A 16,071-nucleotide genomic window follows, 5' to 3' on the forward strand; every position below is an offset into this window, starting at 1 on the left:
CTCGCAAAAAGTTTCACAGCTCTTGAAAAAAAATCTTCCCTCCTCTGCTCGCAGGCACCCAACCCCATTGCACGCTGGAGTGAGGAAACAGCAGTTCCTCTTGTCTTCTTGTAACCCACAGGAAGTTATTGTGTTTGCCTGAAAGTTATCCCCTTGTTTCCTCAATGCGGCTGCATTGAGCGTAATTAAATTTGCCGATGAGTCCACTGCTTTGACGCAGCTGCACAGCGAAATGCCAGCTAGCATTTACATTGGCGGGAGCATACCAGCAAGGACAGCAAGAAAGATATGAACACTTGAACAATTATCCCTGCCAGAGCTAAGGTTTTTGGGTTTTTGTTTTTTTTTGGATTACAGATTTATAGATTCAACAGAACGCCAGGCAGGAGGGGAGAAGGGCCGATGAGGTTGTTTCCCTTTCTAGTGCGGCTGTATAGTTAACTGGTTGACAATGCACGGGGATCTGAGGCCACTCCCCTTATTGGAATAAGAATTGATTCATCAGAGATAAGTTTAGATAAAGAACACTTACCACTGGTCTCTACCTTAGAGTATTAAAAGTAATACAGAGGGGTATTATTGATAGTATTTAGATTGCATATACAGTTGGACAAGGCAATATGTCCATTTCTGTGGAGAATAGGCCCGATAGTAGAGCAGAGTTTATAAGTCTAGTAAGGGATGAGATGGCCTACACAGGAATATTCTCGTACAGGTAGGAAGGGAATGGATCCAGGGCACATTTGCAGGATTTCAATTTGAGGCAGAGTTTAGAGATCTGGGGTTCGGCAAACAAGATGGTCTGCGCATGTGTCAGGATTGCTCTTCTGCAATCCGTGGGGTCAGTAAGGGGCGGGCGTCCGATTGGACTAATTTGCATGGAGACTAATGGTGAATCAATCGGCCGGCCAGTGATTGTATAGGAACAGACATGGACCGGAAAGATAAGATGGGCTTAGTGAATTTAGCCCCATGTCTTTTGACTTAACACTTTCTGAAGGCAGATGGCTCAGTCCTTCCTTTTGTGTTCTATTGAATTGGGCATTTAATACCTTTCTGAATAGATGGCTATGCTGGCTCAAAGACCACATCAGAAATTCACTTTTAAATCCATCAAATTAATAATTATAAAACTATCTTAACTCCAAGCAGAATTATAAAAACACTAATCTTTAAGCCCGTTACAATAACGGGTGCTAGAATAGATGTGTTTGTCTTTCTATCTCTCTCCTTGGCTCCTTCCTTCCTTCCTTCTCCACCACCCCTTGCCTGCTCCCCCTGTCCAGCAGTAGCCCTTCTTCCTTCCTTTTACCTCCCCCCTGTCAAGCAGCAGGCCTCCCCCTTCCTTTTACCTCCCCCTGTCCAGCAGCACCCCTTCCCTGCTTCCCCTATCCAGCATCTGCTAGCCTGGGCAGCCTCAGGCTAGCGGATTATCGAAGTGGGGCGGCCTAGCAAATGCCCCGCGGCTGCTGCGTTTGCTGGTCTGGGGGTGAGAAGAGGCGTTCCAGCAGCAGCAGCACAGGAAGTCAGCTGGCATCGGAGATCGGGGCAGAAGGCAGGCAGTGCACATTTGCAGCACGGAAGCACGCATCACGGCATCGTAAGTGTGCATGCGCGCTTAGGGTTTTATATTAGAGGATTTTAACTCCAAGCAGAATTATCATTTTTAATTTAAGTCCCTCAGAATAAATGATCTATTGGGTTAGGCAATAATTCAAATTCATAACCCCAGCAACATTAACTATATCAGGCTACACATTTTAAGATCATATCAGAATTGTAAAATCATTTCATGCTATAGAATGGCCAAAAGGAAAAAGGAGATAATGGTGTCCCTGTATAAGACTCTGGTGAGACCTCATTTAGAATACTGTGTACAATTCTGGAGACTGCACCTTCAAAAAGATATAAACAGGATGGAGTTGATCCAGAGGAAGGTTACTAATGGTTGATGGTCGTCTAAGGCATAGGGGACAAACTTAAAGATCTCAATATGTATACTTTGGAGGAAACTCTGGAATGAGAGCATAAAGGATGAAGATGAAAGAGGATAGATTCAGAAGTAACCTCCAGAAAATACTTTTTCACGGAAAGGGTGAGAAATGCTTGGAATGGCCTTCTGGTGGAGGTGGTGGCGATAAAAACTGTATATTAATTCAAGACAACTTGGGATAAGTACATTGGTTCTCTGAGAAAGGAAGGGATAGTAGATGGCATGTATGGGCAGACTGTGTAGACCTTATGGTCTTATCTGCCTTCATTTTTCTCTTTCTATAAAATACTGACTAGTGGAAAGGTATGTGTATGGCGCTGGTAGAATTTGGGCAAAGCACACATGTGCATGCATAAATTCTAGAATATTATAACTTACATACATTCGTACATACTGTACAGTACATCTTAAGTGTGGTCATTTTATACCAGCTATAGGGCTTATGATTGCGCAGGGTTGCCAGATTTTATGCCAGTAAAATCCAGACCCCTAGACCTGCCCTAGACCTGCCCCAGGCCTGCCCAGTTCCATTATTCCCTACCCCATTACACCCCTCTCCGCCCTCCCTTCCTCCAATGTGATTTCTTCTCAAAACCCGGACAGACCCCCAGACATGTCCTCAAAAGGAAGACATGTCTGGGGAATTCCGGATGTCTGGTAACCCTACAACCACGCTTTAATGTATGTGTGTATTTTGCCACTTGTGCTAGCTTTCTGCATTATAAAATAGATTTCTACTTTTAATAGAATAGGTACCAGAATCTGTGCATGTGTCCTATTACAGAATTAACTCCTGCATCTGTTAATAAATCAGAATATTCACAGATTGTGGTGCTGTTGATTACTCATTGCATGCTGGCAATAAATATTTACATTTTACTGCTTTACCTGCTGCATTTTTTTTTCTGATGATAAAAATTTGGACAGATGTCTTATTGTTATCATGCTGATCTATTACCTTTCCAGAAACTTCATTTTTCGCACCTTATTCTTGCGACGGGAAGCGATGGGCCATTCCCGGGTAAATTTAATCAGCTGGTTAGCACAGAAAAGGCCATACAGGTGTATGAGGATCTAGTACAGGAGGTAAGATTGGAAGCAACTTTTGTAATATGGGGTTGCTGCTTTCCAAAGGCTTCACCTAATTTGAGTTTGTGGTAAAATGGTATGTAATGGGAATATTTTTCCTAAAAAGAAGAGAGATAACAAGTTTCCATCCTTTTATATAGAATGGTGTTACTCTTTCAAATAACTGAATGATATGAAAGCACAAGTAGTCACAGGAGTGAATTTTAATAGAGAAGAACTTCTAAAAGAAGGGTCATGATATGAACCTGACGGTAAATTAAGAAGGTATTTTTTTCTCTAGAGAAGGGGTGGGGGATGCTGAAAAGCCCTCTGAGCGAGTGTGAGAGAGGCTAAAATAACAGGTTTAAGAAGGTATGGAGCAGAGGAGTAGTAAGGGGGGCGTGGGGTGGACTGCCACGGTGCCGGTAAATCTCTGTCCCCCCCAACACACTTGTGTCCTCCCTTCCTTGCCTCCCTATACTGCTTTAAAATCTTCACCAGCGTGAGCAACAACTCTAGCCTGTTGTTCGCGCCAGCCTGGCTCCCTCTGAAGTCACTTCCAGGTCACGGAGCCAGGAAGTGATGTCTGAAGGAAAGCCAATGCAAGCAGCAGGCCGAAGAAGTTGTTCACGTTGCCGATAATTGGATGCAGTCATAAGGAAGTGCAACCAGAGACTCATGAAATCACTAGACAACAAAGGTAAGAAAAAAGATTTTATTTTCAATTTAGTGTTCGAAAAGTGTCGGTTTTGAGAATTTATATCTGCTGTCTGTATTTTGCACTATATTTGTCTATTATAATAAGACTAGTATTTTAGCCCGTTACATTAACGGGTGCTAGAATATATGTCTGTCTTTATTTCTTTCTCTCTCTCCCTCCCGCTGTCTTTCTTTCTGTCTCTGTCCCTGGCCCCCTTTGTCTGTCTGTCTTTCTGTGTATCTCCTTGCCCCTGTGTCTTTCTTCTTTTCTTTCTGTCTCCCTTCCTCCCGCTGTCTTTCTGTCTGTCTTTCTATCTATCTGTCTCTCTCCCTGCCTCCTATGCAGCAGCATTTCTCTCCCACCACTTCCCTGTGCAGCAGCCAAATCAGCATTCCCTCCCCCCCACACCACTTCCCTGTGCAGCAGCAGTAGCGTTTCCTCTACCCCCCTTTCTCTTCCCGCGGTCTGTCCGGCTCCCTTAGTCCCTTACCCTCCCCCTTCCCTTCCCGCGGTCCCGACTATGAACCTGGCGATTCCAGCAGCGTGTGCAGCAGTCTTCACATGCTGCTTCGGGCCCTTCTACTGCCCTGATTTGCTCTGCCGCATCTCTGATGATGTCATCAGAGACACGGCAGAGCAAATCAGGGCAGTAGAAGGGCTCGAAGCAGCGTGTGTAGATTGCTGCACACGCTGCTGGAATCGCCAGGTTCATAGTCGGGACCGCGGGAAGGGAAGGGGGGGCGGCAAAGGACTAAGTGAGCCATCAGACGTCGGGAAGGGATTGGAGGGTCAGACCGGCAAAAAAACCTTACCGATTGGGGAGCCGGCAAAGGAGTGTTTTCTGCTGCCGCGAGCATGGGGGTCTGTTAAGCGCACATGTGCACTCCTGCAGCCACAGACATACGGAACACGCAGATAGGAGTGCGCATGCGCGGCTAGCGTTTTATTATATAGGATTGTATTGTGTGTATATGAAAAACGGATGGAAGAAATTGCATTACAATTAGTACTATTATGGGGGTGGAGTCAGGGGTGGAGCCTGGGCAGGGGTACTCAGTTGATATTTATTAGACTTGGGGGATATTTGGCTTGAAGAAGTTGAGAAGCATTGCTGTAATCCACTGGATTCCAGAAATGTCACTATTCTCTGTTTTAAAAGCATTTCAATTAATTTACTTACCACAGAAGTTGGACTTGCTAGCCTGTAGGAACCTATTTCTTTCTTACTTCCACTTTTGTGCAGAGGAACTATACCTACCCTTCTCCAGTCCTCTGGTAACACTATCAATTCAAGAGAAGCATTGAAAAGGTGAGCAACCAGGGCTTCCCAAAATGCCTTCAGTATTCTCAGATGTACACCATCCATCCCCATTGCTTTGTCCACATTTAGTTTAGCTAGCTAGCTCCTAACAAACACAATCCTGAAATTGATCAGGTCTACCACACTTCAGCAGACCTGGCGCAGGAGAGTAAGTAGTGGATTTTAGAGTTTAGCTAGGGCTGGGGTTTGCCTTACAGAGCGTGGGGTAGGGGGAGCAAGGAGAGAATGGTGTTATAGGAGGAGACAACCTCATTTATAGACTTGTGTAACAGTGGTAGAAAGGAGGGTGTAATGCCAAGTTCGTTAGGTAGTCAGCACTTCACGGCATACAAAGAGACATACACAAAGTAATGCTTATTACACTAATTTATTCGTTACATAAATTGCTTAGTGGTAATATACAAAGCACAAATGATTTAGAACAACTTCACCATGATTGCAGCAATACCAACTCCTCACAGCTGGAGAATCCCCTTTTCAGACAGCTGATGGACTGGGTCAAAGTTTTCACCTTACATGCTACGTGATTAACTATCATGCCTCATCCTGTGTTCCTGTCGTAAACAGAATTTGAGTTATCACACTTTAAACCAAGATAAGATTCCAGCCTCCACCCCCTAATGAAGTTTAATGAGATTCATTGTTCATTGCTCATGCTGTTTCTCACGTACACCAAATTCCACAAGCCAGCTTCTGGAAATGGCTGCACAAGGGGTGAACCAGAGGTGGAGAGAGTGTCAGGGTCGATGGCCTGAAGATTCCTAAATGTACAGGTGGAGATCAGCTGGGGGTGGGGAGAATGTTGGAATGCTAGGAATGATAAAGAAGGGGATCACGAACAGATCAGAGAAGGTTATCATGCCGATGTATATGAGAGATTTCATGTCCTACCTCCAGTCTTGAAAAACAGGCTGTCTTCAAAATTCTGGTATAGATTATCTTCTGTTGATCAAGTACTCCAGAAGAAAAGGCATGCTATGAATTGCCAAGGGAAAGAAAGAGGAGGATACTGGAGAAATGACTTGGAGATGGAAGGAAGGGGTTGACCTAAGTGCTACAGAACGAAATCGAAGAAAATGGTAATTTCAGACCAGAGATTGTATGGTGGAAATGTCAACTCAAACCCCCTATAGATTTGTGGTTAACCCCCCCCCAAAAAAACAACCAAAAAAAAAAACAGGGAATTTGAGGAATGTGACATTACGAGAGAGTAAAGAAGATTAGAATACCATCATGATTTATTTATGGTGATGGTAAGTGGACTGAAGTGATTTTTTCTGACACCTAAAACACAACCTAAACTACTACTTGGGATCTAGCTAGGTCAGGGGTGGGCAACTCCGTCCAGTCCTCGAGGTCCAGAATCCTGTCGGGTTTTCAGGATTTCCCCAATGAATATGCATTGAAAGCAATGCATGCAAATAGATCTCATGCATATTCATTGAGGAAACCCGACTGGATTCCTGCCCTCGAGGACAGAAATTGCCCACTCTTGAGCTAGGTACTTGGGACCTGGGTTAGCCACTGTTGGAAACAGGATACTGGGCTTGATGGACCTTCGATCTGTCCAAGTATAGCAATTCTTATGTTCTTATGTACTCACATTTTGAGGTTGATTGTAAAATTATACACTGATTGATGCTGAACCTTTCAGATAGAAAACTCATGAAAAAAAATATTAGAAACAACGTGCATTTATTTGCATCCTCTCCACTAACAGGTTATGTCTAAATCCGGGTCTCCATAAAGGAGTACCTAAATGGGCCGCCGCGTGTGCGGATCGCCGGACTAGATGGACCTCGGTCTGATCCGGTGAAGGCGTTTCTTATGTTCTTATGTCTATATTGTTTTAAAATGTTTTATTGTCATGTCTATATTGTAATTTATGTAAACTGTCATCTCTGCTCTGTCTGGATTATTATGGATGTACTTTGTAACCCGTTCTGGGCTCCTTTGGGAGGACGGGCTAAAAATCGAATAAATAAAAATAAATAAATAAATAAACTATCTAGAACTGTGGATTATTCTGACATCCTTTTTTCCCCCCCTATCTGTAAAGGTGCAGAAGGCTAAGCACATTGTGGTGGTGGGAGGTGGCACTGCAGGAGTTGAGATGGCAGCAGAGATTAAAACAGACTATCCTGATAAAGAGGTATGAAAGATTAAATGTATAACTTTTCATAGTTTCTCTTATTACTATCTTTCCTCCACTATTAGTACCTTAAGACTGCTACATGCTCGTTGGATGAATTTGTGGCTTCAAAAACTGTGCTAGTGACTTCACAGCAAACTTTTTTTATTTTTTTTAAATTCTTTATTCATTTTTAAACTTTCAACAAGTGTAACAAAATACAATCATATACACTTTAATATCACTTACTAATCCAGGAAAAACTAATTCATATCAAATACCCTCCCTCCCTCCATTATAAATATCAATAACACTGTAACTTTATTATATATCATTAAAATAAACCCACCCTCCCCCCCACCCTGTACTTTAATAAACAAAAGGGGAAAAATAAATAATTAGTTATAATCAATCCGTACAATATTTTGTTAATGGCTCCCAAACATCATTAAACTTTTTAAAACGTCCTTTCTGAATGGCCAATATTCTTTCCATTTTAAAAATATAGCACAATGAATTCCACCAAAAACTATAACTTAGTCTATCATAATTTTTCCAATTTCTCGTAATATGTTGAATGGCAACTCCTGTCATTATGAGTAAAAATTTATTGTTTTTAGAAGATATTTGGCTCTTTGCCCTCATTGATGTACCAAATAATATCGTATTATATGAAAGCGCTACCGGATTCTCAAGCAAATTACTAACTTGACCCCAAAAAGATTTCCAAAAACTATAACTTTGAATATCCTGAGACACGTTCGTAAGTGGGAACCCGGATCACCATGTAAATACTGGAGTGCCACTGGGACCGGTGCTATTTAACTTATTTATAAATGATCTGGAAATGGGAATGACGAGTGAGGTGATTAAATTTGCAACTCATCCAGAACACAGCCTTTAGACTAATCTACAAATTAAAGAAATTTGATTCAATCACAACCTTCATCAGGCAACTACATTGGCTCTCAATATCATCCTGAATAATTTTCAAATCGTCATGCATCCTACACCAGATTCTATACGGAAACTCAGCAGCCCCCTCTCATCCAATTATTCTCTACTGTTTGGTCAACATCAAAAAGAATCCTTAACAGAATCCAACTAAACCTGCCATCCACAAAATACCTTCACTACAAGCGAATTTTCCACTCTATGCTAACTTATCTTGGGGTAAAAACCTGGAATGACCTACCCAAAGCTATTGGGAAAGAGACAAACTACATCACATTCAGAAAAAACCTGAAGACTCACCTCTGACAATTAACTGTCTTAGTTTTTGTATAGCACCCCCTACTTCTATGTCCTTCCTTTTGCTTCTCCATTCGCCCTTCTCCTACAACTTTCCCTTCCTCTTTGATCTGTCACCTTGAGCCTGTATAGGTATGTGTGACTAACAAATGGAAGATTAGATTAGATAAACTATTCAAAGTTGTTAAAATGCATACAGATTGTGAAAAATGACAGGCAGACCTAGAAAATTGGAAGGCTGGGTGTCCAAGTGGCAGATGAAATTTCATGTGGACAAATGCAAAGTGTTGCACATTGGGAAGAATAACCCAAATCATAGTTACTAGATGTTAGGGTCCACCTTGAGGGTTGGTGCCCAAGAAAAAGATCTGGGTTACTTTGTAGACAATATGCTGAAAACTTCTGCCCAATGTAAGGTGATGTCCAAAAAGGGGAAAGGGATTTGAATTTGTATACCGTCTTTTTGTAGTTATACAACCTCATTCAGCGGTTCATATACTACTACTACTACTATTTATTATTTCTATAGCGCTGAAAGGCATATGCAGCGCTGTACATTTTAACATACAATAGTCAGTCCCTGCTCAGAAGAGCTTACAATCTAATTTAGACAGGACATTTAGGGTTGGGGAGATTATGGTAGAGGAAATGATACAGGTATCTGACAGTAGTGAGTGGGAGTTAAGAGTTGAAAACAGTCCCCCCAAGATGGGCTGTTAGCTTAGATTTGAATACGGCTAGGGATGGAGCACGACACATTGATTCAGGCAGCCTGTTCCAGGCATACAGTGCCGCAAGAAAGAAGGGACGGAGTCTGGAGTCAGTGGAAAAAGCCTTAGAGAAAGTCTACATTTTGGCAAATAAGATAGTTATATTCTGGTTTTCAACCAAGGCTTCAGCAGTGCCTCTGGAGGACATTTGCTATTTGGCAATCTGGTCCTTCCTTCATTCCTTTGTGAAGCATTACAAGCTTGATGTGTGAGTTAGAGGCAGCAGTGCCTTGGATAGGTAGTTCTTTAGGGAGCCTACTCTATCACCTGGTTGTATTGAGCTCTAGTACATCCCACTTGTTTAGACTGAACTAATTTGGGTAATAGGTGAACTGTATTCTTATCTGTTAATTTCCTTTGCTTGAGTCCAGCTTAACCAGTCTAACATCCTGCCCTGGAAGACTGGGGGTTGGGAAGCTGCTCTTGATCTGAAGGTCATGTGCTCCTAGCACTACTGTTATTTTGATGATTTCATGAGTTTACCTGGGGGTTTTAGTTTCATGGGTTTCACTTTATGCTTTGTTAGATATCAACTAGCTCCTTGCTGCACCTTCTTTTAATCTAGTGTTATCGCTAGAAACTGACTTGTTTTTCTACCTGCTCTGCTGGTCTAGCAGGACTCAAGGAAAGGAAATTAACAGGTAAGAATTTCACTGTATAATTAAGCAACTGTACTGTATCACCAGCTTTTTTATTTTTATAGTACTTTGAATGGGTTTTACTGTTTGTTATATCTCAACATGCCATGTACTGTTTTCACAGGTCACCCTGATCCACCCAAAAACAGATCTTGCCAATGTGGAACTGCAGCCTAGGGTCCGGCAGGCTGTGAAGGAGATCCTCCTGAAGAAGGATGTACAATTGATATTGGGTAGCTTCTGGTCTTTAATTTGTTGTCTAGGGCTAGCCATGTTGGACCATGGCATAATGGGTAATGTCTGAGGGAACATGTTAAATAACCCAGAAGGAGAAACTGAACTCCCTATAGAAATGCACAACTAAAAAATCTTATGTCCTACAATAGGTATTCAATCTGTTTGACTGAGACCCACATTAGTACCATATGGTATCAGCACTTGGGAACATGTAGAGGATGTGGCATTGGATCTCTGAATACTCATCATTTGAGATGGATAGAAGCAGCAGAAGCTACAGGAAAAGCACCAACATTTATACATTTTGAAAGGGGCTAGAAGAAAAGAATGCTGGGACTCAGAATTTATTGAAAAAGACACTGCTTCAATATGGAGTCAGGTCAAATGCATGCTGGGACAAAGGTGCGCGCAGACAACTGAGCGCAAAGTGGAGGCGTGCGCCGAAGAAAATGACTGTTTTAAAGGGCTCTGACGGGGTGTGTGGGTGGGGAACCCCCACTTTACTTTATACAGATCGCGCTGCGTTGTGGGGGCGTTGTGAGGGGTTTGGGAGGTTGTAACCCCCCACATTTTACTGAAAACTTCACTTTTTCCCTAAAAAACAGGGAAACCGTTAAGTTTCCAGTATAATGAGGGCGGTTACAACCCCCCAAACCCCCCACAACGCCGCCGCAATCTGTATTAAGTAAAGTGGGGAGGTTCCCCAAAAAAACCCCCCGTCGGAGCCCCTAAAACACTCTTTTTCTTCGGCGCGCACTTCTGTCTTGTGCTCAGTTGTCGGTGCGCGCCTTTGTTTTCGGCGGTTTTGTCTATGAACCCTTCAATATGGACAAATGAAGCAATAAAAATTATTCAGAAGGAAAGCTTTTTTTTTTTTTTTTTTTTAAATTCTTTATTCATTTTATATTTTACATCAAGTGCACAGAAAATATCAACAATTAAATTAATACATCTCTTGAAATTCCACAAATTTTCTCCTTAAATAAGATTTATCCCCATCCCTCCCACTGTACTAATATCAAATAATATATATACGGTAATATAATATAATAAATTCTGTCCTTCCCTTCATATCAAATAATGAAAATCAACCCCCCCTCCCCATACTTTCATTTATGTTAAACAGGGAAGAATGATATCTATTCATTACAATAATTTATTAATGGCCCCCACCCATCCTGAATTTTTTTAAAATACTCTTTTTGAACAGCTAAAGTTCTTTCCATTTTATAAATATGACACACTGATCTCCACCAAAAACTATAATTCAATCTGTTCCAATTTTTCCAATTATATGTTATTTGCTGAATGGCAACCCCTGTCAGAATCAGTAAAAGTTTTATTTTTGGAAGATATTTGGCTCTTAGCTCTCATAGACATGCCAAATAAAACTGTGTCATACGATAATGCCATATGATTCTCTAGCAAGCAATTTATGTGGCACCAAATCAACTTCCAAAATGCCATAATAAAAGGACAGTAGAACAATAAATGATCTAAAGTCCCTGCTTCGAGATGACAATGCCAACATCTATTAGACTTAGAGCAATCCAATTTTTGTAAACAAATAGGGGTCCAGAATGCTGTATGCAGCAGATAGAACCATGTTTGCCTCATAGATGCAGACATTGTACATTTCATCCTCCAAGACCAAATTCGTGGCCATTGAGACACAATAATTTGATGCTTAATCTCAATGCTCCAAATATCTGTAAGTCCAGTTTTTGGTTTTTTATTCATATATCCAGCTAATAATTTGTACCACTGTGCGGCCTGGTGTCCCAGGAAGTCTGCCTGAAAGCATAAGAACTCTAAACTAAATTGATTACTAAGATTTTTCCATTCAGGGAACCCCGCCCGAATAGCCTGCTTCAATTGCAACCACTTAAAGCTTTTAAAAATAATGATAAAGGGCACCTTACATAACTGCAAGAGAAAAAGTATATTTGTTTTTCCCATTGTTGGCATTTAAAGAAATGATGTTGGAAAATAATCTTGTATATTAATACAGTATTTCATTACTGCTTTTTTTAATGAGTCTCATGGCTAAAATGGGGGCAAGCTGGCAACAAAAACTCTGTTTAGCTTTGCTGCTTTTGACAGGAAAGCTGCTTAAGGGGATGTTATACGCAGCAGCCCCCTAAACCAGTGGTTCCCAACCCTGTCCTCGAGAACCACCAGCCAGTCGGGTTTTTGGGATAGCCCTAATGAATGTGCATGAGAGAGATTTGCATATAATGGAGGCGACAGGCATGCAAATCTGCCCCATTTTATATTCATTAGGGCTATCCTGAAAACCCAACTGGCTGGTGGTCCTCCAAGACAGGGTTGGGAACCACTGCCCTAGAAAATTGCCCAATATATCTCCTATCTGCTTCTCCCCACCAAATCAACTCTTGGCTCACCAACCTGCTCAATAGCTCCCTGATCCAGGGACATCTACGCAAAGAAATGGGTAAAATAGCTTTAACCCCTATACCGAAAACAGCCCAAGTAGATCTCTCCATAGTGTTGAACTACAGACCAATTGCTAGTATTCCTGTTCTCACCAAAATCCTTGAGACCCACTCAAAATTAATAACATACTATTAATGTAGGGCAATTACTAGACAAATTGGAACATAAGGAAAGGTTATTTGTAAAAAAGAGGAGAAAGGGTAATGCAAGAAGGAGGGGAAGCTATGCTCTTCCTTAGTTATCTTTAAGCTGGGGGAAGTCATTGAATTGATCAGATGGAAGGTCACAGATTGTATGTGTCCTTAAACAAAGGTTTTTAAGTTTGATTTAAATTTATAAATCTTTTTCTCTTCTCTTAAGTGGGCGGGTAAAGAATTCCAGTGTTAAGGCGCACTTACCGAAAAAATACATTTACGGGTAGTGTCATAAGAGATGTCTACCTGCCCTCTGTCCCTCAATAGCATCTCTCCCCTTTCCCTCCTTTTTCTTCTTTTGGTTGCCTAGAGCTTGTACAGGTTTGTGCGACTCACAAATAGAAGATTAGATTAGATCATACTTCATGCTTTCTTCCTATAGCCATGTCATGCACATGTGTAAATATGCATAGATATAAACTTTTACTGTCTGAAAGCCCTACCTTTAGAAGCGATGGTGAATTTGTGTCCCCTTCCAGGCCAAAAGGTCAGTAACCTGGGATCACTGCCAATGAACTGTGTCCAGGAGAACATGGAGATCAAATTGGATAAAGGCACAGAGATCGTTGCTGACATGGTGATCTGTTGCACAGGAATCAAGATCAACTCATTTTGCTATCGTGATGCTTTTGGTGAGTGTTAAGGAAGGCAAAACAAAAGACTGACTAAGGGCATAACCCTTTTGCTCTGCTTTATTTGCTAGTATTTTTATTTTTATTTTAGAAGGTTAATTAAAGGGAATTAGGCCAAAATTCACTAAGGGCGCGGATCAGATCCAATCCATGTCTGGGGGACTGATTCATTAATTGCTCTCAGGCAAATGAGGGCGATCGGAATCATGCACCCAACCGACTGCCTGAATCGCTCTGTAGTGATCCCGATGCATGCGCATGCTTAAAGAACAGCAACCTCTTTTTTTTTTAACTTTAGCCCAGCAAGCCCGTGGCTTTAACCCGCTTTAAACCCACGGGTTAAAACCACGGGCTTGTACTGCGAGGAAAGGCCGGGGTAGAGAGCAGGAGAGGCAGGGCAGAAGCAAGGCAGTGCTTGGGGCGGAGAACAGGAGAGTCGGGGGCAGAGAGCGCAGGAGATTTGGAGCAGAGCAGGGCAGCACAGCAGAGTCTGGGCAGAGAGCAAGAGATTCGGGGCAGAGAGCAGGAGATTCAGGGCAAAGCAGGGCGGTAGAAGAGAGCAGGGCAACAAGAGAGCTGGAGATTCACGGCAGAGAGCAGGAGATGCAGTCAGAAACAACATGAGCGACTGGTCCCCAGCAGTCGCTTGTTTGTTGATTGGCCAGCCCAGTTGGTGTTGCAGTTTTTTTTTTTGAGTGAATCGCTGCCTCTGTACATTTGAATACCGTTCTCCCTCATTCGCAAGCATGGATCGGAGGATGATCGGGACAGAGGTTAGTGAATCGGGTTGGAGGGAAATCGGGTCGCATAGGGGCCACTAAGTGGTCGGAACTTAATCAGTGGGCTTAGTGAATCTAGCCCTTAGTTGGGCTTTGGAACTCTATTCTTAGCTCTAGGTTGCATCATGAACTGCAGGGGATCTTGTATTTTAAACCTCAGTAGACCTGCAGGACATAAACTTGAAGACTTTTGGGAAAAGGGAGACATGAGTTGAAGTTGTTGGATGAAAATTCTGGAGATATTTTGGTTTCCTCCTGGCCCCAGCCAGTGTTTCATTCTGTTACATTTCTGAGCAATTTCTGAATATAAGATCAAATTACAAATGTCTTTATTCAAGTTAAGTTGATTTATTTATTTAGCTATTTAATTAGTTAGTTAGTTTTATAGCCCTTCCTCCTCAGGAGCTGAGAACGGGTTGCAAAGATACATACACAGAAGTCATCAGGCTCCACAACATATAAGTTATAGAGAATTTAAGACAGTTCCAAGCTAAATCATGTCTTCTACTCAAAGTACCTTGATCTTGGGATTATAGAGAACATTTCAGGTTCTCTGCCTATCAAGGAAGACTTGACTTGACATTGTGCCTTACCAAAATGCTTGAAGTGTGTTTATGAATCTCAAGACAATTTTGACAGTTAAAATAAACTAAAACCAAACCTTCAAATCCTCATTTATTCAACCATCCTTCCCACTTCTTTCCCATTTAAAAATTTAAGAAATTTCTTAAAGAATCCCTTCTTCAACTAGAGTTCTAACAAGAACCATTTTTTTGCTAGTCTTATCTAATCAAAAACCATCTTATAAAACCAATTCATTACTTTATTTCCAAAGGTTGAATAACAATTCTCACAACATAGTGTAGAGGACAAAGTGATTCAGAGACAGCACAAGGAGACCATGAATGAAGGTGCTTCTGGCCATCTCCGGCTTTACTGTCAACACACTGAGTGAGAATGGGGGTGGATTTGATTGATATTGTGGGAAAAAGAACACTAAAATAGCTTTAAAATAAAGTTCAAGATTGTTAATAGAAAAAGCCGATTAAGAATAGCTGTAAACAAATTCACTAGAGAAATAGTAGGTCATGAGTAATGTATTTCCCTGATCATTCTAAGGTTTTGGAATTAAATTGACTCTACAAGTAAACAAATATGATTTTTAAATATAGAAGTCTGCCCAGTGATTTGCAATAACTCCTGTCAGAGAGAAGGCTTCTGACGCAGGTGCGGCTCGTGAGAGGAGCCGCCACCCGCGGTTTTGAACTGAAAGATGACTTCGGCATGGGAGCCAGCCAGAAATGAGTTAGAGAAATGCTGCTGCCCTACTGCACAGGGAAGTGGAGGGGGAGTGAAATGCTGCTGCAGCACAGGGAACTGTGGGGGAGGAAAATGCTGCTGCTGCACAGGGAAGGGTGGGAGGGAAATGCTGCTATTGCTGCTGCTGCACAGGGAAGTGGGGGGGAGAGGGAAATGCTGCTGCTGCACAGGGAAGGGGGAAGAGAAATGCTGCTGCTGTACCCAATTGGGGAGAGAGAGGGAAGGATGGAGAAGGAAGACAAGAGAGAGGAGAGGAACAAGAGATGCCAAGTCCATGGGAGGAGATACCAGATCATGGAGGGGGAGGGAGAAATGCCAGGGCACGGGATGAGGGAAGGAGACAGATGCCAGACCAGGGAAAAGGAAGGAAAAGAGAGAGGGAAAGAAAGGAAGGAGAGAGATGTCAGACCATAGAAACAGGGAAGGAAGGAGAGAGAGATTGGAAGGGAAGACATGGAAAAGTAGATTTTGAGAAGAATGGAAAAATCGAATGTTAAGTTAATGCCAAAGATGGATGCAAGGCAGAAAGTGAAGACGGAGAAAAAAATAGTCAATGGAGAAGAAGGCCCTGGAAACATAG

The 16,071-nt window shown here is 42.0% G+C and overlaps 1 protein-coding gene across 2 annotated transcripts in view; it reads left to right on the forward strand.

The window, feature by feature from the left end:
- Nucleotides 1-16,071, forward strand: part of AIFM2 (apoptosis inducing factor mitochondria associated 2) — a 124,849-nt gene that overhangs the window by 96,050 nt on the left and 12,728 nt on the right. For both annotated transcript variants that reach the window (XM_033943595.1, XM_033943594.1), the window contains exons 4-7: nucleotides 2,960-3,079; nucleotides 7,142-7,234; nucleotides 9,997-10,105; nucleotides 13,240-13,392. In XM_033943595.1, the coding sequence (XP_033799486.1) occupies nucleotides 2,960-3,079; nucleotides 7,142-7,234; nucleotides 9,997-10,105; nucleotides 13,240-13,392 (475 nt within the window). The remainder of the gene's footprint in view (nucleotides 1-2,959; nucleotides 3,080-7,141; nucleotides 7,235-9,996; nucleotides 10,106-13,239; nucleotides 13,393-16,071) is intronic.

The sequence above is a fragment of the Geotrypetes seraphini genome, chromosome 4 (genome assembly GCF_902459505.1).
Source record: "Geotrypetes seraphini chromosome 4, aGeoSer1.1, whole genome shotgun sequence".
Lineage (NCBI taxonomy): Eukaryota > Metazoa > Chordata > Amphibia > Gymnophiona > Dermophiidae > Geotrypetes > Geotrypetes seraphini.